Below are 25,124 nucleotides of genomic sequence, written 5' to 3'. Positions count from 1 at the left end.
ATATAAACACACACGCATATATATATATATATATATATACACACACATAGATATACATGAGTAGTAAACACAAAAGAAATGTAATGTATATTCCTAGAAAATTGATGAAATGAAAACATATTATACCAAGTTATCTTAATGTAATTCAAATGAAATATGTCAAATCTAGAACAATATTTGAAATAGATCATTTCTAAACCCAAACAACAATTTGAGAATTTGTGTGCGCTCGTTCTCTCTCTCTCTCTCTCTCTCTCTCTCACACACACACACACACACACACACACACACACACACATTTTTATACAATTTGGTTCTGGCAGAGAACAGCTTCCTGTGTCTGAGTAAACTGATAGCTCTCCAGCATATGGCAATTGCGATTCTTGCAGAATGGGTAGCAAATAAAAGCAGAGCTCACAGTAAAATAAAGGTTTAAATATGGCCTCAGTTCATTTTGGAAGTAAGTTTCACATAGGAAAAGCCTGACTTACTGATAGGTCCATTTTTGAGGTGGCACTTCATTTTAGTACTTGTCAAAAACAGACCAGAAAGTAATATATGATCTTCCTTATCGGTTTCCTTCTGGAACCAGAAGACCTCTCCTAACCTAATCCAATCAAAACATTTATCATGCTTTGGACAGCCAAACACAGTTGTGCAGATTGTGTACTGCAAAAGTACAAATGGAGGTGCTGAAATCCTGCCCACACTTCCTTGCCAACTGTTTACTCTGGCCCATGTCTGCTTGTGCCAGGAGCAAGAGGTTTCCATTTTTTTCACACAAAGTTGATATCCAACTTCCAAAGCTGTGCTTGACCCAAAGGAATGGAGGTGAGGGGGAGGAGGAAATGATATATTTTCCTAATTTGGAAAATTCAAGATTAAATAAGCAAAATAAGTTAAATGATGATGCTTAATTTAAATTGAAGTATAAAAATAAATTTCTTAATCTGAGGTGGTCAAAGTTTTGTGAAAGATGTGAAATTTGGGGCTGGGGTTGTGGCTCAGTGGCAGAGCACTTGTCTTGCATGTGTGAGGCACTGGGTTCAATCCTCAGTACCACATCAAAAAATAAAAAAACAAAATAAAGATATTAAGTCCATGTATAACTAAAAAAAAAAAAACTTTTTTTAAATGATGTGAAATTTAAGTTGGGTCTTAACCAGTAAGTAGAATATATACGGTTGTACAGAGGGCCTTGAAGTACATGAACATTTATTAAACACTCATTATGTGCAAGGTACTAAATTGGACACTAAGAATTTAAAATAAATAAAATTTGACCTGTGCCCTAAAAATGATAACTGACACAGAAACTCATATGACATCCTATGATGAGCACACTGTAGAAGTCATAAAAACACAGAGGAAAGAGTGTCTATTTGAATAGAGGATATTTTTCCAAGTTTGCAGAAATAGTTTGCTATGCCAAACAGCAACCAGGCATAAATCCAAATCAGCATTCAAAAATGTGCAAAAGTATTTTAAAAATTAATTCTACAATATGTTCACCAAGTCGAGAAAGTTCTAGTGGCCTCTATAGTTAACACCAGTTTCTGGTTTTCTTCTCTATCCATTTGTTCTCGTTGCTGTGACTGTCCTTACCACTTCCTGATGCAAACTTTTTATTACACTTTAGTGGCACAGTTAACAACATAAGCATAAGCACTTACAAAGTGTTCCTCCTGCATCAGCATACAAACATTTCAAAATAGTTGCAGTAACTCACTATGATCTTGCTTCTGATCCTGATGATCATACCCAGGACCACTACACAGGGAACTTCCAGGGACGTTCTCATTCCAATATTCAAACAACTCTGGGATTTGCACACTAGGGATCTTTTTGCCTAGTAATAGCATCACAATCTCACACCACCAAGAAACACAAAATATACTGTCCAGAGAATTGTCCTTTCCTGTAAATCCATTCATTCACAGTATGAAAAAATCAATTTATCCCAAAAGCTTACTGAAATTGCTGGGTAGAATTGCTTCAGGAAAACCTTTTCCTTAAAAACTGCCAAAGATTTTTCTATCACCTGCAGGTAACTTATACTTTCATTCAGTTCATATGGTTTTTAATTCTCCGTTTTATTATAGTGAAATAGATTTTCTTATATTCATTAGCTTCACATACAAAGATTAAAGTCTAAACTATGGCATAAAAGTAAAATAACTGTTTTGTGCACTCCAATATGTGATTTACCAGATCATTTTGAGTGCACATTCAAATTGTATATTTGATATTTAAATTAAAGCAGGGATAAATGACAGTTTGTGAAGTATAGACAAAGTTTTGTAAATCTTCGATTAAAATTATTCTTGTTCTTAACCAGACTAAGAATCAAGAATGTAGCCCAAAGTTCAGCTAATCATGTTACCAGTTCATTCACCTCTGTCTGCAATTCAACATCATAAACTGTGCCATCCTAGTGCTTGTTATAGATCTAAGCATGCAACTGACTGAACTATCCTCATGGATAGTTCTTAAGCCCTGTAACTTACTTTGATAGGCATTATCTGTCTTCTTTATTATACATTAGCTATCTTCAAATGCCATCAACAAAAATAAGTTAAAATCAAAATGAATTCTTAAAATGCTGATATATTTAGATTTTCTTGACATCTTTAACCTCAGGAGCCAAATCTTGACCTCTATTAGTAACATTTACTAGGTCTATGAGAAACGTTTTTGCAAACAACTAACCAGCTATAATAAGAGGTCAAGTTAACACTGGGGGAAAGAATCTTCCTGTGGCAGAATGCAGTAACATTGCTCTTCTGGAGTGTGTGGTCCACATGCAATTGCTGCAAACTCTGACAAGGTCAACACAAATGTGATGATCTGGGCTGAGGTTCTTTGTCACTTGGGTCCTGTGGCTTTCAAGTAGTGTCCTGTGTACCTGTAAACTTCCATGTACCTCACTGCTTTAACTAAAGCCATCTGAATTTTATTCATTATTCAAACTACCATTCCATATGATGTTTATTTGCAATTAGTGTACTGTTGGATTTTAAATAATCGTTTGAAAAACATTGTCTTTCTTAAGATAACCTTTGTAATTATCAAGCATAACCAAGGCTAATTAACTTTTTTCAACTCAAATATATTTCTATTTCAGTGGTATTAATTCTATCATCCTTTAGAAAGAGAAAAAAACATTTTTCTTACTTGCTCTCATTTTAATTGTAATATAAGAGAAAGAAGTCCCAGAAAATAAAGTTCCTACAATCTCCTCATCATTATAGGCATAGTGATTCCCCAAAGAATAATTGAATAACTGAGCAAACAATGTAGAAAGGTAGATTAGATACATATGAATACACGTGAAGCCCTTTTTAAATCAGGAAGAAGGGAAGAAGCTCCAACTCTTTGATAATAATAGAATTATATATCATACAGTTTCCACTTGAGACATGGGCTGGATGCTAGCTAAAGCCCCTCCAAAGTTTCTAGATCTCTTTCATTGTTTTAAGTTTTCTTAGGCTCATCAGTTTGATTCTTTCAAGTAAATTCAAAAGATTTTTTTACATATGATGAAACATATCTTTTTTGTGTTGTTAAAGTTGACAAAAAAAAAATCAACTCATCAATGTTTAGGTATAGCCATGAATTTTGTGCATCATATTATGGGAACAGGTAGGAAGCTGGATTTAAGAATGTCTAGAACCAGGGAGATTCCCAGAAGAGAGAAGGAGTGCTGAGTGTTGTTGCTATTGTATCTTAAACTAAGTTTACCTTGTTCTGCAGCCCAAGATACAATAGCAGCCTTCTGTTTTGCCCACCATTTCAATTAGTCCCAGAAAAGGTTATTATGTGAGGTCATGGTGTGAACATCAAAATGACTTCATGGAATTTTGAACTTTGTTAAGAACACAAGACATACAGCCATCAACCAAAGAAATAACAGTAAAGACATCACATTGTGAGGTCTCTACAGGACTGTGATAAACATACAGCACAGCATGATTCTAGAGGGTGAGGATGGGGCTGCCAGGGAGGGAGGGGGCTGGGGTCTTCATGAGCTGGAGGAGTCTGACACTAAGCCTCGAAAGGTAAATAGGATTTAGATACAGAAAACATGGCTTTGGAAGGGGATCAAGAAGGTTATGAAAAGGGAAATGACAGATTTTTTTTCGGGCAAGGCAATGGGAGAAAATAATTCTTCTTTAACATGTCCACTATTGAAATTCATAAGATTTGAAAGAAGAGATTTTTATTTAAGTTATTGACTAGAGAACATGTGTGTGTGTTTCCTGACACCAGAAAAAGGCCTTGAGGGAGAAATGGCTTCTCGATGGAATCACCAGTGGGAAAGAACAGGAAGAGATGAAGAAGCAAAATCAGCAAGACCAGTACCAGATCCAGGTTCTAGAACAAAGTATCCTCAGGTAGGACCTCATTGAGATACCCCACGATTGCCTTCTCCTTTGTCTTTGTATCATGTGTTTGTGTAGCAAGCTATTCTCAGTTTAAGGGGTAGAATCACACCTTCCATTTTTATTTCCAAAAATGACTAGGGAAACACACCAGCAGGCAGAAATAGAAATGTTACTTTAAATGTCTCCTGAATATCTCAACGCTATTTTTAAACATATATTGGTGAGTTACCCATGCCTCTCTGAGTCTATGTCCTGTAATTACCTATCTTCAGGGTTGTTGAGCAGATTCTAAAATATTTATGCATCTACTTGGCATATGGCAGATGCATCAAAAACTGTGCTTCTTCCCAGGGCCAGCCCCCACTCTCACCTGAAAACAAGTGACAGGTCTACTGGTGTGTTTGCATTGTCTCTCCATCAGACCTCTCCCCCACCAACCCCACTCTATTTTGGAAGAGAAGATATCAGATACAGGGGCCCTTTTCTACTTCTGTGACCATGTGGCCACAGGTGTTCATCTCATTTCTCCATTTCCTTTCCTTCCCATCACGCACAGTCAGCAACTCCTGGTGGAACAAGTACAGTCATCAGGTTACCATACCTTAAAAAGAGATAATGGGCTTGAAAACAAAAAACAAAAAACAGAAAGCTCAAATATATAAGGTGAGATTACTAGTACTATCCCCCCCACACACAAAAAGATAGCATGAAGAATCAGATATTGGAAAGGCAAAAGTCATTTTCCAAAATGGACAACACGGTTTTATAAAAAAACCTTCCTTTATAAAAAATTATTTCCATCTTATTAGCTTAATTACCCATTTGTGTTTTTAATAGCTAAAATCATTGCTTATCCCTATTTAGCTGTTTTTCTGAAATTCACAATTCTTAAGAAGTTATATAATTTAAACATCTATTTTTATAAACCCCTCAGTTATTTGCTCAAAGACGTGGAGTGCTTCCAAACAGTAGACAATAAATGCTTTAAAAATAAATAAATAAATAAATCAGCCCTACAGTTTGGAAAACTCCATTCTCTTAGCAAGAGCTTCTTACCAAGTCTGGCTTCAGCTGATGATCACTTCCCTTCTTCCTCAGCATGGAATCCTTATCTCCCAAGGAGTCCAGAGTTAATCCCTGTAAGCCCTTCCCGCTGCACAGACACCTCCTTGCTTTCCCTCACAGCTTCTTTTCAGTCTTTCCACCTACTGAACACCTACAACTTTCTCTGTACCTGATGATAATTGAAGTGGCTACATATGCTCAAGCTCCATGAACGGGTTTGGGCAGCATTCTGAGTAATCCCAAGTACTTACTAAGACTCTTCTGATTGCTTTTGGACCTTGCCTGAATGCTCTCAGAAGCACATAAGCTTCTACCAGTACTGACAGAGGCCTGTCTAGTGACAGCTCCTGTCTGACCAAAACTAGAAGAGGATAAGGAGGAGAGGTATTTAAATGATGTATATTATGCTCCCAGCACTTTACATATATTATCCCATTTAATCTTCATAACCCTGTGAGGTAGGTATGAACTTCATTTTTTTTTTTTGAGTTGTACAGATTTTTTATTGTTTTATACCAAAACAAATGTACTGCAAATTACCAAGGGTTGAACTTCATTTCTTGAAGAAAGATTAAGGAAGTCACACAACTAGAAAGAGGCAGATCAGAACTATTTCATCTGACTACCCTACACTGCCTATCAAACAACATCACGCAGCAACCTCTGTGAACACAAAAAGTGTTACCTCTTATGATAAGTCTTGGAAGCATGATCTGTCCCTTTATTCTCCTTTCTGCAAAACCTCCTATCACATTGGGGGATCTTCTTCCATGTCCCTCTACTCTCTTAAAGTACCAAATAACTACCTGTTATTTGGTACAATTTCTGGCATCTCAATACAACTTCATTTTAGGTCTTCAGGATGCTATTAACACATCACTAGTCCTAAATAAACACCAAATTATTTTAGTCCACCAATATGAATAATAACAATAATGGTTCATTCTGAAGGGCTTTGTACAGTTTACAAAACACATGCATTTACATTGTCACTAAATACTCATGGCAATTCTAAAACAAATAAATAAAAATTTAAAAGCATCAATACCTTCATTTGATAGGTGAGAAAATAGACTTAGAGAAGGTAAAGACTGAATTAAGACCACAGGGTCAGTTATGAGTAGCCTTTAGTCTAATGCAAGGGAAGGTCAGTGCTCCTCAGCTAGAAAATGAAGTGAGAGATGTAGATGTAAATGTTCAGGAAATGGTAAGACACCTGATCATGGACAAGTGTTATCACTTATAATCAGCAAACTGCTTTGGTTAAGGAACAGTCCGAAAGAAATGTATTTGCAAAGAATTAGTAAAGAATTTGCATTCCTTGTGGTTCACAGAGGCATGTTTATCTGGTGAAAAATGTGGAAGGAACAGAATGTTCCAAAGCAACATAGGAAGACAAGAAATATGTGTGCCTTGTCTACATTAAGCAGCCTCCACAACTGCCCCTCATTATAGAAATCACACTGCCTGAGCAGCTTTACCTGATAATTGAACATTTTTGTCTCCGATATTTCTAAAGCTACGAAATAATCAGGTGCATTTTTTTTTAAATTCAATCTTTGCCTAAACAGCTACTCACAGTGCCTAAGAAGCTTTTATTATCAACTAAACCAGAGCAATTTCCTGCTAGTTCTGAATAGCAATCAAGCCACCTGATGAAGTTGAACTAAGCAGAACTGTCTCATTGCCTAAGCAGGGAAAGTAACCCAAACCCTGCATGTGATTTACCCTTTCACTTAGGTGCCTGCTCAGGGGTGAATTTGGCCTTTCTGCTATTGGCCTTTCTACCTAGCTCCTCAGCTAGAGAATAAGAGTTGAATCAAAACAGAAACACTGTAATCACCTCGGATTTTGCACATGAAGTTTTCATTCCTTCTTTGTCCATACTTATGTGTCATGGGCTGAAAGAGCACAGCCTTTGGCATTCAAATCTCTGTTTTGCTAACCATAATACGAAAGCTTGGCCTTGTTCTTTCACCTTGGCGAGCCTCAGTTTCCTTCCCTGTAATAGTGAGTCAAATGTAGCCAGCTCACAGAAGCACTGTGCATAAAGCAATGCCACCCTGCCTATTACATGGTAGGTGTTAAAAAATATCCCATGCTCTTCCTTATTAAAAATAAAAATAATTAAAATTAGAATATTACTCAGAACTTTATTTAGATGTTTCTTATTTATCAGCCAAGATCTTTCTCTTGAATGCAAAGAATATTTTTCTTTGTAAAAACTGAGAATACCACCTAACTAGAATTCTTTCCAATAGGAAATAATTGATGAATTCTTCTTTATGGCTCAAAATCTAAAATGCTAATAGGGCTTAATTTTTGTAGAACATTTGCTGTGGACCAAGCATTACTCATACTTATTATTTCGTTGAATTCTCACAATCACTCTTTAAGGTAAGTAACATTTAACATGAGGAAAATTTATAGAGTCCAACTGACTCTGTTACATAGTTAAAAAGTTAAGAGCCACAATTTCAATCCTAGTTACAATTCCTAATTGAGAAGTAAAACAGTGCCTTAGATCCAGCAGAAAATTTTTACAAAATTTAAATTCTACCAGGTATGATAGTGCCTGACTTTAATCCCAGGATCTTGGGGGCTGAGTCAGGAGGATCCCAAATTCAAGGTCAACCTGGCAACTTACTGAGACACTGTCTCAAAATAAAATAGAAAGGGCTGGAGATATATCTCAGTGGTAAAGCACTCCTGAGTTCAATTCCCAGTACCACATACACACAAAAAGCTAAATCCTGTACAATCCATTTTTATAGCATTTTTTATTTCCAGGCCATGATATGATTTCACACTTAAATGCATCACCTCATAAAGACATTCACCTAAATATTTAACATGTGAAAAACACACAACAGATTCCCTGACTCACACATAACCTTTAATTCAAGCACATCTTCTTATACATCCTCTAATCTTCTCTTCTGAAGAGCAGAAACATTTCACAAAATAAGTGGATTTCCACTGTTTTTCTCTTTGGGTCACATTCTAAGCCATGGAACAATACTGTTGAGTATTTTGCCTTATGCCTTGTCTAATATCTTAGGAGGCAATGTTCCCAGAAGAAATCTGTATGGAACATATCATTCTGAATCACTTTGCTTAAATAGATTTCAGTTTGCCTCCCAAATGAGCCCTGTTCTTCCTGGGACCACTAAACCATGTACTTTCTGATGGCAGGCACAGGTGCACCAACTTCTCCCTCCAAACATCCATGTGGACAAATCCTGTACTGGCTCTCCATTGCTGACCTCTGTCCAACACCCCACACCCAGAATGATACCCCAGGCATCCCCAAGAAGTCACCAAAGGAACCTTGTGTTCACATGCTGGGTTCTTCTCTCCAGCTGCCCTGCAACTCTCATGACCTACCTCCCTCTGCCAAATTGCATCAAGCTCCCCTCCAGACATTTTCTACTTCTTGAACTGTGTCCAGAGACCTTTGACTTTAATTGAAGCACACAGAGTGCCTGACAGAAATGTCATAAGCATAAAATGTAAAAGGTTAACTCTCAAGGAGAATGATGCAATTACACTGCATTCCCTTTAAGCAGGATAAGCTACTTATGATTAAATGTTCTCCAGTAAGGTTATTTTTTTTATATATTCCAAAATACCCTTCTGACCTTCTGCCTTCTTTTAATAAACTTTTATTTGTCCCCAAATAGTTAGAAACTGGTTTCTACATGTAGTATGAAAGGGCAAAGTTTGCATGTGAAGCTTTGGATTTCTAAGTGACTGTGTGTCATGAGAAAAACTGAGCTGTCAGGGCAGCTGGAGCCACATCCCACATAACAAGGAAAATTCCTCCACAAATGGAGATGGAATACAAGAAAAAGAATTTTGCTCAGCATCATCTAAAGCAATAATCAGTTAACTCAAAAGACTCCATTTCAAAAGGGAATTCAAAATATCGATGTAGAAATAGGTCAGATGTTTTTGTTACTGGTAATGTCTATCAAAGTTTAGTTCATTATGATCCCTATGCAAGTTTAATCCATACCAAATGATTTAACTACCTATGCAGGCCAAGTGCATATTAATGGAACTAATGTCTCATCAAACACAAGTGGGAGGTCTGCATGAATAATACCACATTCTAGGTGTTTCTGCCTCCCCACTCCAACCCAGCTAACCATATCTAATACTATATAGCAGGAAGATAGACAGGCTGATTGCTCTCCATGACAACATGAAAGAGAAGAGAAAGGGGAAAAAGGAGAAGGGAAAAAAAATCCACCATTTGTTTCTTATTAAATTTGCTGTTGCCTAGAAACACTTAAGAAATTATTCTGAGGTAATTATATGAGTCAAAATCATTTCAAGCATGTTTTTCACTCTCCATATTTGACTAATTGGTTTACCAGATTTGTGATAGTTCATCTGTTGTTGTTTTTAATTTCCCCGCTAGTCTGGTTATTTTTAATACAGGAGTTTCATTTTGATTTTAACAAAAGAAGCTAAGTAAACCAAACTTCCAGCAAAAATAAAGGAAGGCATCTACTCACTCCACCCCACTAAAACATACATGCACACACACAGAAGCCCCTAGTACAAAGCCTAGCCCATGGCTGGAATACCTGTGAATACATAGCTTGATACATGAATGAATGAGAGAATTGAGAATGAATGGATGGGCGACAGATGAACTTAAAAATAATATCTCTTTAAGAGGACCAGGAAAAAGCCTAAACAATGACTCAAACTCTAATAAACAAAAAGAAAGCCCTGAATATCTTTAAAAAGTAAAGAATAATCTAGTGTACACAAGTCCCTGGGTTCAATTCCCAGCATCCCCCCCCACACCCCGAAGAAGAAGAAGCAACATCCAACTCTGTTTGTGTCAAGGGCAAAGCTATGTATAGTGGTGCCCTGGGGCTGGAGGCAACTGTTGATGGCATGTTTTAACATTCCATCATGACTTTGTTCACTTTCTCTCCTCTTCAAATACCCTTTTATGTTCTATCCCCACCTCCTAGCATGCTCTCTTGTTCATACCTAACGATCCCATCTGTATGTTAGTAGAAGTACTTGCCTTGCATACTCAAGGCCCTGGATTCAATCTCTAGCACCAAATAATAATAATAATAATAATAATAATAATAATAATAATAATAATAATAAAAGGAGCCAGAATAAACACAGAACCACCTTCTTGGTGGGCTGAAAAGTAGATTAGAATAACCTCTGAGGGCCCTTCCTGCACCCCACTTCAATTCAGTAGCAGCTACCCTTCATGGAGCTTATCTTAGGGTATTAACATTATTCTAATAATGACAATTTGCTATTGGAAGTTTAGTTAGACTAATTTTATGAAGATGCTAAAGCATATAAAGCTAAAAATCCAGTAATAGCCATACCATGAGTCACATGTAGTTCTTTCTGACTCCAAATTCTTCCCCTCATCCCTCCTGTAATTGGTTAAATTCATTATTGCAAACCTGCCATATGTAAGTCTTCTGATCTTCTAGAGGCAATTCCAGAATCGCAAGCTCTTCAAAGCAAATTTACATTTGTGTTTATCTCTTTTCAGATCCTTTAACTTTCCAAAGTGCTTTTACATTTATTTTTCTCATTCAAAATGATACTCAGTGCTCTAAAACACAAATTTAAGACCATTAGCTGAGATGTCATAGATCTCTGGCCATGTGGACATGAGTAAAGAAAGAACAAAGGCACAACTGAGCAATCCAGAAAGTGGGGGCTGAATTATTTGCAGTAATCCATCCTCCAAGTTTTGGTAACAGAATAAAAAATGTTCAAAACCAAACATTGCATCAGAGAGAATCTGTGCTGCCATAGGGCCTAGGTTTCTCCATTCCCCAGAAGTCCCTGTGACTAACTCCACCAGCTCAGAAAACATCTACACCCACATGTTCAATGCATTCTTTGTCTGCAATAAGGCAAATGTCATTAAGTGCATTTAGACCACCCAAAGTTAACTGGTCATTGTTGGTTGTTCTGTTATATTAGGATTGGAATTTATATTTGTCAGTCTTCAAATAACAAAATTCTGTTCTTGGTTTCAAATATGAACAATTAACACTAAGAAGCAAAGCAAAAATGAAGTGAATGGAACATAGGAAATATAGTGACGGCTCTATGATTAGAGATAAATGTTAAGGGTTACAAGGCTCAAAGCCAGTGATTATTTATGAATAGAGGAAGTCAGTGGCTGTCTACATCACTGAATATGTCTTTCCACTCATTATATGGTTACAAATGGTTTATTCACTAGAAATATTTTTGTTCACAAATTTTTCAAATAACAAAAAGTGCCTACCAGAATCATGCGTGAGCACATGAGTGAACTTCCCATGTTCTGGCTACAACAGTACTTAAAAGTCATTTGAGAAACTGATGACAACTGACTAGAGGTCAAATTGAATTATTATTACAATTATTTGGCTCTTATTAAATGTTTGACATGTACTACACAATTCTCTGCGTGCCCTAATTAAAAACCGCACATACTCAGCTTCTGTTCTGCCAGAGCATTTGAGAAGCTCAAAACTAACAAAATCCCGATGTCACACCAACATTCAAAGAATGTGTTTATTGACATTCATTTGAAAATTACATTTGTGCCAGGCACAATGATGCACACCTGTAATTCCAGTGACTCCAGAGACTGAGGTAGGAGGAATTCAAGTTCAAGGCCAGCCTAGGCAACTTAGTGAGACCATGTCTCAAAATAAAAAATAAAAAGAGATGGGGATAAAGAGCAGTGAAAGGGTGTCCCCAGGTTCAGTCTCTACTATCTCCCCCCCACACACACACAACACACACACACACACACAAACACACACACACACACTATATTTACAACTTTCATATTATAGTGGCTTATTCACATTTGGTTTCCTATGGGAGGTGCTGCGATTGAACCCAGGGTCTTGCACATGCTATGGAAGTGCTCTACCACTGACCAGACCTCTCTCAAAATTTTATTTTGAGGCAAGATCTTGCTAACTGCCCAGGTTGGCCTTGAACTTGTGATCTTCCTGCCTAGCCTCCTGAATAGTTGGGATTGTTTCATATTTTCTATGGAAAATGAAACTATTCATTTACAAAATATTATTCTGATTGAGAGGGTTAGCTTTTCTAAGTCATTTTTTTCTAATGTAATCACCATACACAGCAGTTTCAAAGCATGATAGTATCATCTTCCCATCAGAAAATTATTAATATTTACAGATATATAAACATAAGATTCATCCATGCACTAGCAGTTCACATGTAATTACAAATTATTCGACTTTCTAAGAATCTGCTGCTTCCAATCATCAGAACAAACACACTTATTTCAGTGCCCCTGTTGTGTTGGCTCTCTGCTTCTACTTATCTTAAAGCTGCGGCGTCGTATTGACTGTCCTGTTCTTAAAGGCTCAGGATTAGAGGCAACAGATCTGGCTCACAGCAAACTGTGCTTGCTGTCTGACAAATGCCCTTTAATTCTCTGGCATGCTTGTCCTTAGCATGTGACTGTTTACTCTGGTAGGTTAGATCTTCCTAATTATACACATGCCCTTTGACAATGGCTGATTCCCAGGCAGCTCTTGTTCTTTCTACATGTCTGTGCATAGAAATGTTCTTCATCTTTTTTGACATGCTTTTATTTCAGTTAAGTGAAGAAAATGTCTGACATGCAATCAGCTCTTAATAAAGTTTCACTAAATATTCAACAAAATTTACCAGACCCCAAAGTGTTAAAATAAAATTTTAAAATTCTACCTTCTATGAGATTACATACCCTCATTTTTATTGAGAAAGTATAGTTTGGCACTACAGTACCCTTAAACTCTGACCCATTAGTAATAACTTATCTGCCTGTTACATATGACTACTATAGTATACTCAAAATTACCTGACTAAAGTTATCAACCATGTGTTCCCAATAATATCCATTGGGTTTCCAAAAACATTCAGTTAGATGAACTATTATTTAGCAAAAAAATAAATAGACCTTTCTTTTTTCATTGCAAATTTTAGCTATTGAAATTAGTTATCTGTTAAAAATTTTAAAAAATTTTAAAAGTGCCCAAAATATTACCTATCATTATAAACTGTATTAGATTTTACCTGTCATGTAGAATCATAAATTCTTGGAACTCCTAAGAGCAAAGGTGGATTCATTGTTCTGTTTTCACTAGTTAATGATCAGAAATGAAAGATACAAGTAATTCTGAAAATTAACGAAAAATCTCATAAAATCTGTCAAACTATGCTTCATCCCACATAAAGTTATGCAATCGTTTATATACTGGTTTTGTTGGCTTAAAAGATTGATTAAGAGCAGTAGTTTAAATGGGATGGGCTCATTTCTCTCACACACATAAAAATCCTAACTGGTAAACACTGAAGTGGAAGACAGCAACAATGTTATAAGGATTGTAGAAAGATCCTTTTCCTTCCTGTCCTGCTGCTTTGCTACTCTCTAAGGGATGCTCTTGGCAGTGTAGCCAAAGCCAGTTTATCACCACATCTATATCCAGTTTAAGAAAGAGAAGATAAATACAGGGCAAACAGCTCCGTTTTAAAGCTATGACCTGAAATTTGCATAAGTCTACTATCAGTCAGAATTTAGTTACACACACCATCTAAATGCAAAGCAGAGTTGAAAATGTAGTCTATAGCAAGATAATGAGGAAGACACACTCATATACCCCTAGACACACACACACACACACACACACACACACACACACACAAACCAGGGAGTTCTATTACTAAAAAGAAAAGGGGAATGAAGTGGGGTGCAGGGAGAAACAGCAGGTCATCAAGATAGACTAGAATATTCTTTCTGCCAACATTTATTAAATAGATACTATTGTAAATATTATGACAATTCTGACAATGTTGGAACAATGTTGAGGTTTTCTAAATAGAAAATTATTTTCAAGAACAGGTTGCATGTCTGTAGCTGCATTAGGACCATGCTTGCTCTAAAATCATTCTATTAACGTCAAAGATCAAATCCCTGAGTCAGCAGATTTTCTCACCCACAGGTACCCAAAGATGGTCTCCTTTCCCAAGTAGACTGAGGAAAAGGAAAACTAAACTTATTTAAGGAGCTCTTCTATATCAAGTCCTGTGCAACAATCACTATCTCAATTACCTCCTTACAACAATGCTTAAGGAATACTATTATTTTTCTCCGAATGAGAAATCTAAAGTTGGAGGGGCAAATGATTAATTCAAGCGTGTTAGCCATATGGACTCATTTTCTATTTCCTTGGGTAGAGCTGGAAGGAGTCTTTTCTTCCCCTAAAAAAGCGGGCCTTCGCACAAAAACTCACAAAATACGGTTAAACCACTAGCTACCTCCCATTCTCCCAAGATTTAGGATGAAAAGGAGAGAATCTCTAGGCCCAAGGAGAAATCAGAGGAGTTAAAATTGCTTGCCACTTGAAGCAGAACTCAACACAGGCTCAAGACATTCTGAGAGCCTGTGAATCTCAGAAGAAATTGGATCCTTTTTTGATTAGCTTAGGGAAGGTCGGGAAGCAAGGGGGTGGGAGGTTCTAGCACTTCCATCAGCTAGCCTCAGAGGTACTGTAGTAGCACAGCCTGGGTCTAATACCTGCTGACTCAGGCTATGTCAGAGAATAGTGACTGGAACCTCTCTTTGGGTGTAATACTAGGTCTTTTTGTTTTGTTTTGTTTTTGATGTTTCAGAAATTTTATTTGTTTATTTTTATGTGGTGCTAAGGATTGAACCTAGTGCCTCACACGTGCTAGGCAAGCACTCTGCCACTGGGCCCCAGCCCCAGCCCTAATACTAGCTTTTAACAAGAGCACTTGGGCCACTGAGATGCAAGTAACCAATCAATCCTTTGAAAATATAACATAGCTAAAAGCTAGTCATAAACTTAATTTCAAACATAGCATTGGTGCTTATATCCAAACTGCAATGTTATAATCAAATTGCATTAGACAACTGTATACAACTGTATATTTAAGACACACAGCTTCACTTCCTTCTTTGAACAAGTCTTATGTTCAAGCAAAAAGAAAGAAAAAATCCTCCTATAAAGTGGCATTATCTTAGAAAACCCTAGGCTCTTTGAAGTAGACAAATAACCAAAAAAAAAAAAAAAACCAACCAAACAAACAAAAATTATAATGCAACAAAATAATACAACAAAGATTAGGACAGAAATATTACCTTTCTGTGTACTGGATCAGAACTTTTACATGTTGACGAGGCCCAGCCAAGTCATCCTTACTTTCATTATTATCATGAAAAGTAAGAAGTCTTTTTATACTGCTGAGAAAAATGAATGCTGTGTCTAAGTTTATAAGAATCAATTTTAAGAATTAAGTCTTGTTTCCACAGTGACTAATTGGAGAGGAATTAACAGCTCAGGCTATGTACGCAGAGATCTGCTTCCAAATTCATCCTGCCTCAGGTTGCCCATGAGTCTCCAGGCCAGTGGCCTTGCTAGGCACCCAGCTTGCTCATCTTTCAAGTGGAACTAATAACAGAGCTCATGGGTTGTTGTGAGGACCAATTAGGCCAGTGCCTGGTACAATGTCCATATGCGATTATGTGTTCAGTGTTGTTATAATTGCTAACAAGTCAAGTACAGGAAGTAGGGTATGAACTTTTGGACTGGGATTGTGATTATTTTTTTTTCACCTTGAGTTGTGGTCTGTTTGGCCCCTAATGGCAAACACCATCAGGTTGTTAGTCCTTGTTAACTCCACCAAAAACTGAAAGAGATAAATGAACCCTCAGCTGCAGAAAAATTGCCTTGTGAAATAACTCCTTCTTGACACATCCAGCATTTATGTGCTGTCCCTTTTTTTCTAAGACCAAAAAACTGCATGTTGGAATTGGATTGGGGATATGATCTTGTGATGATTAAGGGAGGTTATTACTACCACAGAGCATGAAATGAAAACTACCTGCTCTCACCTAGGGAGCTCTTGAAAATAACCCTCTTTTTCTCCAGCAAATAGCAAGGAGAAGAAAGATTCCAATAATGGATCACATTACAAATCCTTTTTCATGTACTCTGCTTATCTAAATTGGCATATGATGCCTGCCCACCACCTCTCAGAAATTGTGAGAGGTACTAACTCATCCATCAAGCCCCACCTAACAGTCCAGGAGGCACCAAAAAGGATATTTCTCTTTCTCTGTTGCCTGCTTCTCAGCCAAACTGAATCAGCATTTCAAGGAGCTCAATTCCCATTCGGAAAGGTAATACCTTCTAAAGATGGGGATGGCAGTACTTATGGAAATTCGAAGCCATCAGCTGGAAAATAGGCAGGTGAAGGTTAAAGAGTTATCACCCTGAAACCTCCCCAAAAGCTTTCCTTGTAAAAAGAATTTTTAAAATTATACATACACATATTCACACATAAACATGTGTGTACATATTTACATACAGATGTAGGTTCTGTGAGCGTCTGTGTGTGTGTGTGTGTGTGTGTATACACATGTTTTAGTAATTTTTTTTCACAGCTGTGACTAAAGGATTTGACCAGAACAATTGTAGGGGAGGAGAGGTTTATTTGAGGGCTCACAGATTCAGAGGTCTCAATCCATAGATAGCAGGTTCCATTCCTTGGGCCTGGAGGTGATGCAGAACATCATGGGTATAGAGTATGGCAGAGGGAAGTAGCTCACATGGTGATCAGTAGGCAGAGAAACAGACTGACTCTACTCTCCAGATACAAAATATATACCCCATAGCCATGTCCCCAGTGAACCATTTCTTCCAGCCACACATGTAAAAGAATCCAGTTACATACATGTAAAAGAATCCAGTTACCACTCTGTTAATCTCATCAGGATTAACTCACGGATTAGATTAAGGCTATGACCTAATCATATTTCTTCCAAACCTTCTTGCATTGTTTCACACATGAGCTTTTGGGGGATAACACATGTAAACCATAACAATATACATACATATATATTTTCCAATACTTCTTATACTTGTTAAATGTTTTCTCTCTCCCAAACTACCTTTAGAAAAGGATTGGGTATGAGTCCCAAATTTAAGTCCTGCATGGTTTTGGCTTTAAATCAGAATTGAGTACTCTCTTAACTATCAATAAACACTGAAACAGGGTAGGGAAAATCTAGATACACACATACGTAAGTTAGAAATGAATAAAACTGGAAGAGAAAGAAGTAATGAAGAAAATTTTTAAATTTTAGAGAGATGAAGATAAACAAACCTCTTATAAAGGAGGTATCAAGAACCCATACCATACCAGTCATCCACTTAGGTGTCTAGGGTTTCCCAACCTCAACACTAATGACATTTGGGGCCAGATAATTCTTTGTTATGAGAGAACCATTCTGTGCACTGCAGGATATTTAACAGCATCCCTTGACCTCTACTCACAGCGCTGCCCAGTCACGGAAACCAAAAATGTCACCAGACATTGCCAATAGTCTCAGGAATCAAGATAACCCCCAGCTGAGAACCACCGAGCTAGATATACAAAGGTAGTCCCCACCTTCTGGTTGTAATTTTTGTTTTATGCTCCTTGGTTCTCAAAATTTTGGTGAATTATGGACTGTGAAAATTGTCAGACTCACTCTTCCATGGTGGGGCTCCCTCTGAGTTCTGACTAAGAGGGGGAAGGGAGGTCTGGAAGCATCCAGTTCCTTACTCTCAGTTACTATTCTCTAAGTTTCCATCACTAACACTTGCACTCTGCTCTTTTAGACAGTTTTTTTAGAGCAACAAATCTCTGATGTTTATCTCTTAATGATATTTATATTATCCATTAATAATACACAAAAGTGGCAAATCAAGATGCAATCATAAACTGTTTTGCATTAAGTGGACATTTTAAGAAACGTTCTACATGAGTAACCATCTCCTGTCACAGGCTTGTGATTCTAATTAGCGCCAAGATGTTTCCTTATCATCTCTTTTAACTGAGAGTTGGCTGAAACTGTGATAGAGAATGGGAAGGAAGTGTGTGTTTGTTTTTGTTTAGTTTTCATAAACATGTCATGATGTGTCATGAGACCGAATCAAAGCAGCTTTCACCCGAGACTTGAAAACCTTCAGAAGTATTCATTAGCAGATACTTTGATGAGGTCAGCAAGCTTCCAGTCTGATATTCTTACCATTTTAGTCTAAAAATAATCATGAGAATCATATGGTGTTACCCATGGCCTTTTCTTCAAAGGGAAACAAATACCAGAGCATTTCAGAATCCCCTGAGATGTCATGGACCAGGCAAACCAAGAGCTCAGGAATAGAAGGGACAGGTACAGGAAGAAAGTAGCATTTGCTGAATCTCTTTTGTTTTTTTAAAGTAAGCCCTAAGTTAGAATGGGCCAGACCTTTAACTGTGGAATTGCCCCAGGCTCAGTCCCTGGAATTTTTAACTACCTCCCTTATTTTCTAGAAAATCTTACCCATTAATGTGGCTTCAGATACCAACTTTCCAACTTATATCTTCAAACCCATACTCCTCTGAGCTCCAGGTGTTTATATCCAACTGTCTCCTCTATATCACACTTGACTATCTTAAATTGAACTTGTCCCCCCAGCCCTAATCTCCTGCCTTCCCTCTCCCTGGTGTCAGTTCAGCTATTTAATTTGTATCTTCCCAATTATTCAGGTCACAAACACTGGAGCCACCCTTCTCAGCTGTCTTTCTCTCTCACCCATGTAAACATTTCTAGATGTTTCCAAAATCCAACCATTTCTCATCCTTCTACCAGCAACTACCCCAGGTTAAGCTGTCCTCACCTGAACTATTACAACTAACCTCCGTGTTTGCCTCTTGGGCCTGTTCTCACCACAGCAGCCCATCTAACTCTGTAAATTCCAACACTCCCAATGGTTTCCCAAAGGCCTTCCATACACAAGACCCTGTGCCATCTAGCTACCTGCCATACCTCTTCACTTCTTGTCACTTGCCTCCTTACTTTCTCTGCTCTTACTTCAAGCTTATAGTTGCTTTTTGCTCTCTTTGGAGCACACTGAAATTCTCTTGTGTCCCACCCTCATTTATTTCCTCAAGTAACTGTTAGAGAGACCTTCCCTGACCATGTTATGTACCCCTTATCCTGGTGTTCATAGATCTTATCCTGCTTTAAAAAAAAATGTGTTCTTTGAAACAAATGTGTGTATATACACACATTTGTTTATTATTGCATATGTACACACACATTTCTATATATCCATTTGTTTATTAATACAAGGGTTGGCAAACTATGATCTAGGACCAATTCTAACTCTGTCCTGTATTTTTACAGATACAAGCTAAAAATGTTTTTTTAAAAGTATTACTAAAAGGTTGTAAAACAAAAGGAAAAAGGGGAAAGAATGAATGAATATACAATAGAAACTATATGTGGACTAGACTGCAAAGCCTAAAATATTTTGCATCTGACCTTTTGCAGAAAAAGCTTGCCAGAGGCTGTATTAGTATATTTTCTCCTCTAGAATATAAACCCCTGGAGGGCAGGGACTGTGTTTAGTGCACTGTCATACCCTAGCACATAAAATAGTTTCTGGTGCAAATTTGATGCTAAATAAAGATTTTAAATGGATGAATGAAGGAATGAGACATTGAGTCTTGGTGAAGTCAATGAGTCATTTAGAGTCACAAAGAAAGTTGGTAGATGAACCAGGATTTAAACCCAAGTTCCCCTGATCCCACATCTGGGTCCTAAGGTCCAAAAACTATTTGCAGCAATGACTATAGCCCCCTTAATTTCCACCCAAAGTTTCCTCATTGTAAACTGCCTCTAATATGCACATTAGGAAAGGATCCTGTGAGACAGGATGAAAAGAGATGAGATGCAGGCACAGTGTCTCTGCAGGAAACCTTGAAGAATGATTCCATGATAAACTGACATCTGATATCAACCATATCCAATTTGTTTTCATAAACAACAATGCTTATTAGTAAGACAAGTATTATTCTTACTGTACATATTTTAAAGCTGTGTTTCAGGGAGATTAAGGGAGTTAGCTGTCATTAAATAGTGAGAGGCAGAGACAACAGAATTCAGGTCTATCACTTTGCCTACAGAGCTTTCTGCTGTACCAAAGTGGACCAACATGTATACCACAACTCTTCTGTTGGCCAATATGCTACTGGAAACATAAAGAAATTTTAATAAAAATTGTGGTCACACGTTAGTAACTGCTAAGAAATCAGGGCTACTACATTTCACTTGAATTTCTGTAATATGCAAGAAAACCCCCTCAGCTATAAATGTCCACCTACTAATGGCAAAGGCAGCATCAAAGTCAGAACCTTGAAATTGAAGCAATGAGTAGGAGAACAGCCAAGTAGATCATGTCTTGGACTTTTATTGGTGTAACAATAGCACAGGATTTTGGAGCTGCCAGGCCCATGACCATCTTCAAGAGGAAGCCAAGAAAAATGACAGTTACGTTAACTAACACAAACATGCACAGCTGTCATCTCCTGGACAGCTGCTGTCTCTAATCAGCTATCCTCTGGGGCAGCTGACGTTGGGGCTTAGACTATTTGGCCGAGACACTATGTGTGCTTCATGGCTGCCAAGGGCCAGGCTTAGTAATTGTGTGACTGCCACTGGCTGTTTTTATAGATTAGAGGTCATGATGATGCCCCCTGGAGTTCATTTGATTCTGACAGCCTACTGTATGCTGGTCAAAATACCAGCTCAGAATGTTTACAACAGTCCAACTTCAAATGTGTCTCTTTGCTTTATAGTTTTCTTATACTTTGTCCAACCATGTATGCACATTTTTCACAAAAATATAGTCTCTATAAACAACAGCAAGTGAGAAAATTGTACTAGATTGTGCCCATTTCCCCATCTGTTCGCCTTACTCACTAGAACATACCACAACTCTTAGGTAACATAAAACAGTGTCATTTTCAGTGTTAGTATAGACTGGGTTTTTATGTCTTAAATAGCTGTAATTGTTAAATAAAGTTTAATAATTATAATTATTTCTTCAAATAATTTAGATGGAGTCTTGAGCAAGAAAAAAATTGAACTGCATAATTACAAAATGTACCATTCATTTTAGTTCAATTCTAACCTTACGTCTTTTTATAAAAGAAGTTGGTTTACTTCATTTGGAAGTAACCTTAGTAATTGCAGTGAGGAACATATGACAAAGGTCCAGTATTTTAACTAAGAAGTGCTTATGTTCAAAAATGAATAAATAAATCTTTTTAAATTTTTAATCTAAAATCATTCAAAATCAGGTGTTAAGTGTCTTCGGAGTATCAAGCATGACACTTGGTGTGATGTTGTGTGTGACACTGTTCTTAGAAGGTTTCTGGCTACTTACGTGCAGTATTCCCAGGAAAGTCCATACAAGAGGAAGACATACTTGGCAACCCTACATATATACTGTATTAATCAATAAAAAATATATCATTTTTGTTGTCAGACTTGAGAAAGATATCCAAGATCTTGAAAAGGCTGAACTGCAAATCTCAACCAATGAAGAAGCAATTTTAAAGAAACTAAAATCAATTGAGAGGACAACAGAAGATATAATAAAAGTGCGTATCAACTAATCATAAAACTATGATTCCCTCCCAAATGAGTCAACAAATACTCTTGTAATTTTTCAAAGTGTTTCCACATTTAGATTTTATTTTTTAAACTGAATTAATCATGGCAAATTCTTTTTTTCTTATAGTCTGTGAAAGTGGAAAAGGAAGAAACATTGGGAGGTATGTTGTTCAGCAGCCTATTTCATGTCATATAAGATATTTTTTTTGACAAGCCCAGTGAGATTTTTTTTCACATTATCATAAATATATCCTAAGCACATTTTAATTTGTATCAATTTTACAGAATCAATTGAGGATATCTATGCTAATATCCCTGACCTTCCAAAATCCTATATACCTTCCAGATTAAGGAAGGAAAGAAATGAAGGAATAGAAGATGATGAACAAAACAGAAAAGGTATGTAAAAAATCTGTGTTCTATGGCATGTCTTCAATTTCAGATTTACAGCATCATATATTTACAACTTGCTGTGGCATCTTATGCTCCCAGGTTAAGAAATGGTCCATTTTACAAACTTCCACGAGGTATGTCAGTCACTTATACAGATAGGGATAATGACGTTGCAATATTTATTCCATGCACTTTATTCCCTACAAAATTAGTCATGAACGGGTAAAATAAAGGCTTTTGAAGGAAATTAGAAACTCTGAAAAGCTAAGCTTCCCTGACCAAAAATCTCTCTCCCAACATATTTCATTCAGTAGACCCTCTTGAGTTACTGAAATGCTTTTGAAAATGAAAGCAGTCTATTGGGAAGTAAGCATTATTTACTCTCGGAGGGGAACAATTTTCCTAAAAATAATATACTTCAGAGCCTCAGGAAAAAAAGGAATATTTGTGTTAGGGAAGAGAGGAGACCTTTGAATTTTATAATGGAAGGAAAAGCTACTCTCTTTCTGCAGGTAGACATATCTATCCACTCCACAAGTATTCAGTGAATACCTAATATGTACCAAGCTTAGTTAGGCACATAGTAGATATTCACTAAACATATCACATTAGGGAGTGAAATGCAGAATAAAGTAGAAATGTGAGACAGGGAGGGTGTGGATAAGGGATGGTTGGGTAGCCAGAACCATGAGACAATAGAGGAGGCATGAAATGCAAGATGAGTTAAGGGATAGAGGGAGGATGTGACAAAAGTCAACATTGCCACATTGCAGTTTTTCACAGATTCCTATTAGCTCTACCCAGCCTGTTAACTTTCCAGCCACAGGGTTCTTATCTGGGTCATTAAACAGATCTCAATTTTCTCCAACCCAACCAATTACCTCCAGTTCAAGTGTTTCAACAGCTGATATTGGGGTCTTTAGAGCTTCTTCTACTTGAAAATTAGTGTGAAATAGAGAAGCCTATGATCTAGACTTCTCCTTCCCTTGTCCTTACCAAAACAACCCCCATGCTGTGGAAACTTTAGAACACTCCTCTATAATTTCAAGGCATCAGGCCTGTGCACAAGGATGTAACTCAATAAAATGTGGTGTGCTAGGCATTTCTCCTCTTGCAATGCACAATGTAACATATTCTTCCTCATTAAAGGAGAGATTAACTCCTCCCACTGAGCAATACAAAAAAGCACAAATCTGCCTTGTTGGTTTCTTAACTGGAAAGGGGACATCTTTGGTTCCCCAGTGAAAATTCTTACCATTTGGATCTATCAGTTTCTCTTCTCCAATCAGCTTCACTTCTTTAATCCTTCAGTTTTTTTTTTTTTTCCAAAATTCCACACACCCATACCTAAAAACCCATATTGTTACCAGGTTGGTTATTATATACCTAATGAATAAAATTAGAAACTTAAAAAATAAACAACATCTTACATAAAAGAACATCAAAGTGTACAAAAATAAATCCTATGAAAGCAGGCTAGTTTATAAAAGAGAGAGTTAACTAAATCAAAGATCCAATTTGTCTCTTAACAGCTTTGTATGCCATGGAAATTAAAGTTGAAAAAGACTTGAAGACTGGAGAAAGTACAGTTCTGTCCTCAATACCTCTCCCATCAGATGACTTTAAAGGTACAGGGATAAAAGTTTATGAGGATGGGCAGAAGTCAGTCTATGCGGTCAGCTCTAATCCTAATGCAGCACACAATGGCACCCATGACCTGGCCCCAGTAGAGGTGGAGGAGATTTTAAGACAAGCCTCTGAGAGAAACTCTCAATCACCAACGGAGTATCATGAGCCTGTATATGCCAATCCATTTTGCAGGCCAGTGACCCCACAGAGAGAAAAGGTCATCCCTGGACCAAACTTTCAAGAAAGGATAAAGATGAAAGCCAATGGACTGGACAATGATGTAAATGAATCCATGTACAATATGGACAATGGAATTTTAGAAGAAAGGAGCGATGACTTCAATCATATCAGTCCCATCCGGCCAACACCTCCTCCCCGATCAATGACTCACCAAGCAGAAGAGACGTTCCACACCCCTCAGAAGAGGGTGATGCCTCCTTGGGAAGAATCGAATATCATTCAGGACAAATATGTGCCCTCTCCAAAGGCCAGACTGAGCCCCAGCAAAGCAACAGTTGGGAAGTCTGAACCCCATGGTTCTTCACCCACTCTCCAGGAGGAGGAGGATGTTAGATACAATATTGTTCATTCATTGCCTTCTGACATGGATAATACAGAACCTGTAACAATGATTTTCATGGGGTATCAGCAGGCAGAAGATAATGAAGAAGAAAGAAAGCTGCTGACAGGGTATGATGGGATCATCCATGCTGAGCTGGTGGTAATTGATGATGAGGGGGAGGAGGAGGAAGGAGAAGTGGAGAAGCCATCCTACCATCCTATAGCTCCCTGCAGTCAGGTTTACCAGCCAACCAAACCAACACCACTTCCTAGAAAGAGATCCGAAGTTAGTCCTCAGGAAAACACAAACCATAAGTCTCCCCACAAAAATTCTATATCTCTGAAAGAGCAAGAAGAAAGCTTAGGCAACCCTGGCCGCCATTCTCCACTTGATGTTCCGACAGCTGGAGATGGGACAGAGGATCCATCCTTAACAGGTAATAAAAGTGACAAGGCATGCCACTGCTGTTTAGTCATGTGACAACTTTCTCTCTGTGTTAACAAACCCTCTTGTTTTTTCGGCTTCTTTGACATCTCACAAACTAATACACATTCAGAGT

General features: G+C 37.5%; 1 protein-coding gene and 1 long non-coding RNA gene across 3 annotated transcripts in view; one reads left to right on the top strand and one right to left on the bottom strand.

Annotated features, from left to right (window-relative positions):
• LOC125620110 overlaps positions 1-1,893 on the bottom strand; it is a 3,707-nt gene extending 1,814 nt beyond the window's left edge. Inside the window, exon 1 of the long non-coding RNA XR_007351686.1 lies at positions 1,365-1,893. This is a non-coding gene — a long non-coding RNA (uncharacterized LOC125620110). The remainder of the gene's footprint in view (positions 1-1,364) is intronic.
• The window catches only part of Palmd (palmdelphin), a 46,239-nt gene that overhangs the window by 16,793 nt on the left and 4,322 nt on the right, over positions 1-25,124 (top strand). For both annotated transcript variants that reach the window (XM_015500849.2, XM_048814392.1), the window contains 5 exons: positions 4,270-4,394; positions 21,854-21,968; positions 22,109-22,142; positions 22,267-22,380; positions 23,907-25,001. In XM_015500849.2, coding sequence (XP_015356335.1) covers positions 4,270-4,394; positions 21,854-21,968; positions 22,109-22,142; positions 22,267-22,380; positions 23,907-25,001 — 1,483 coding nt within the window. The remainder of the gene's footprint in view (positions 1-4,269; positions 4,395-21,853; positions 21,969-22,108; positions 22,143-22,266; positions 22,381-23,906; positions 25,002-25,124) is intronic.

This window comes from Marmota marmota, unplaced genomic scaffold, assembly GCF_001458135.2.
Source record: "Marmota marmota marmota unplaced genomic scaffold, marMar, whole genome shotgun sequence".
Classification (NCBI taxonomy): Eukaryota; Metazoa; Chordata; class Mammalia; order Rodentia; family Sciuridae; genus Marmota; species Marmota marmota.
Note: the sequence above shows the minus strand (reverse complement) of the source record. Positions and strands in the feature narration are given on the sequence as shown.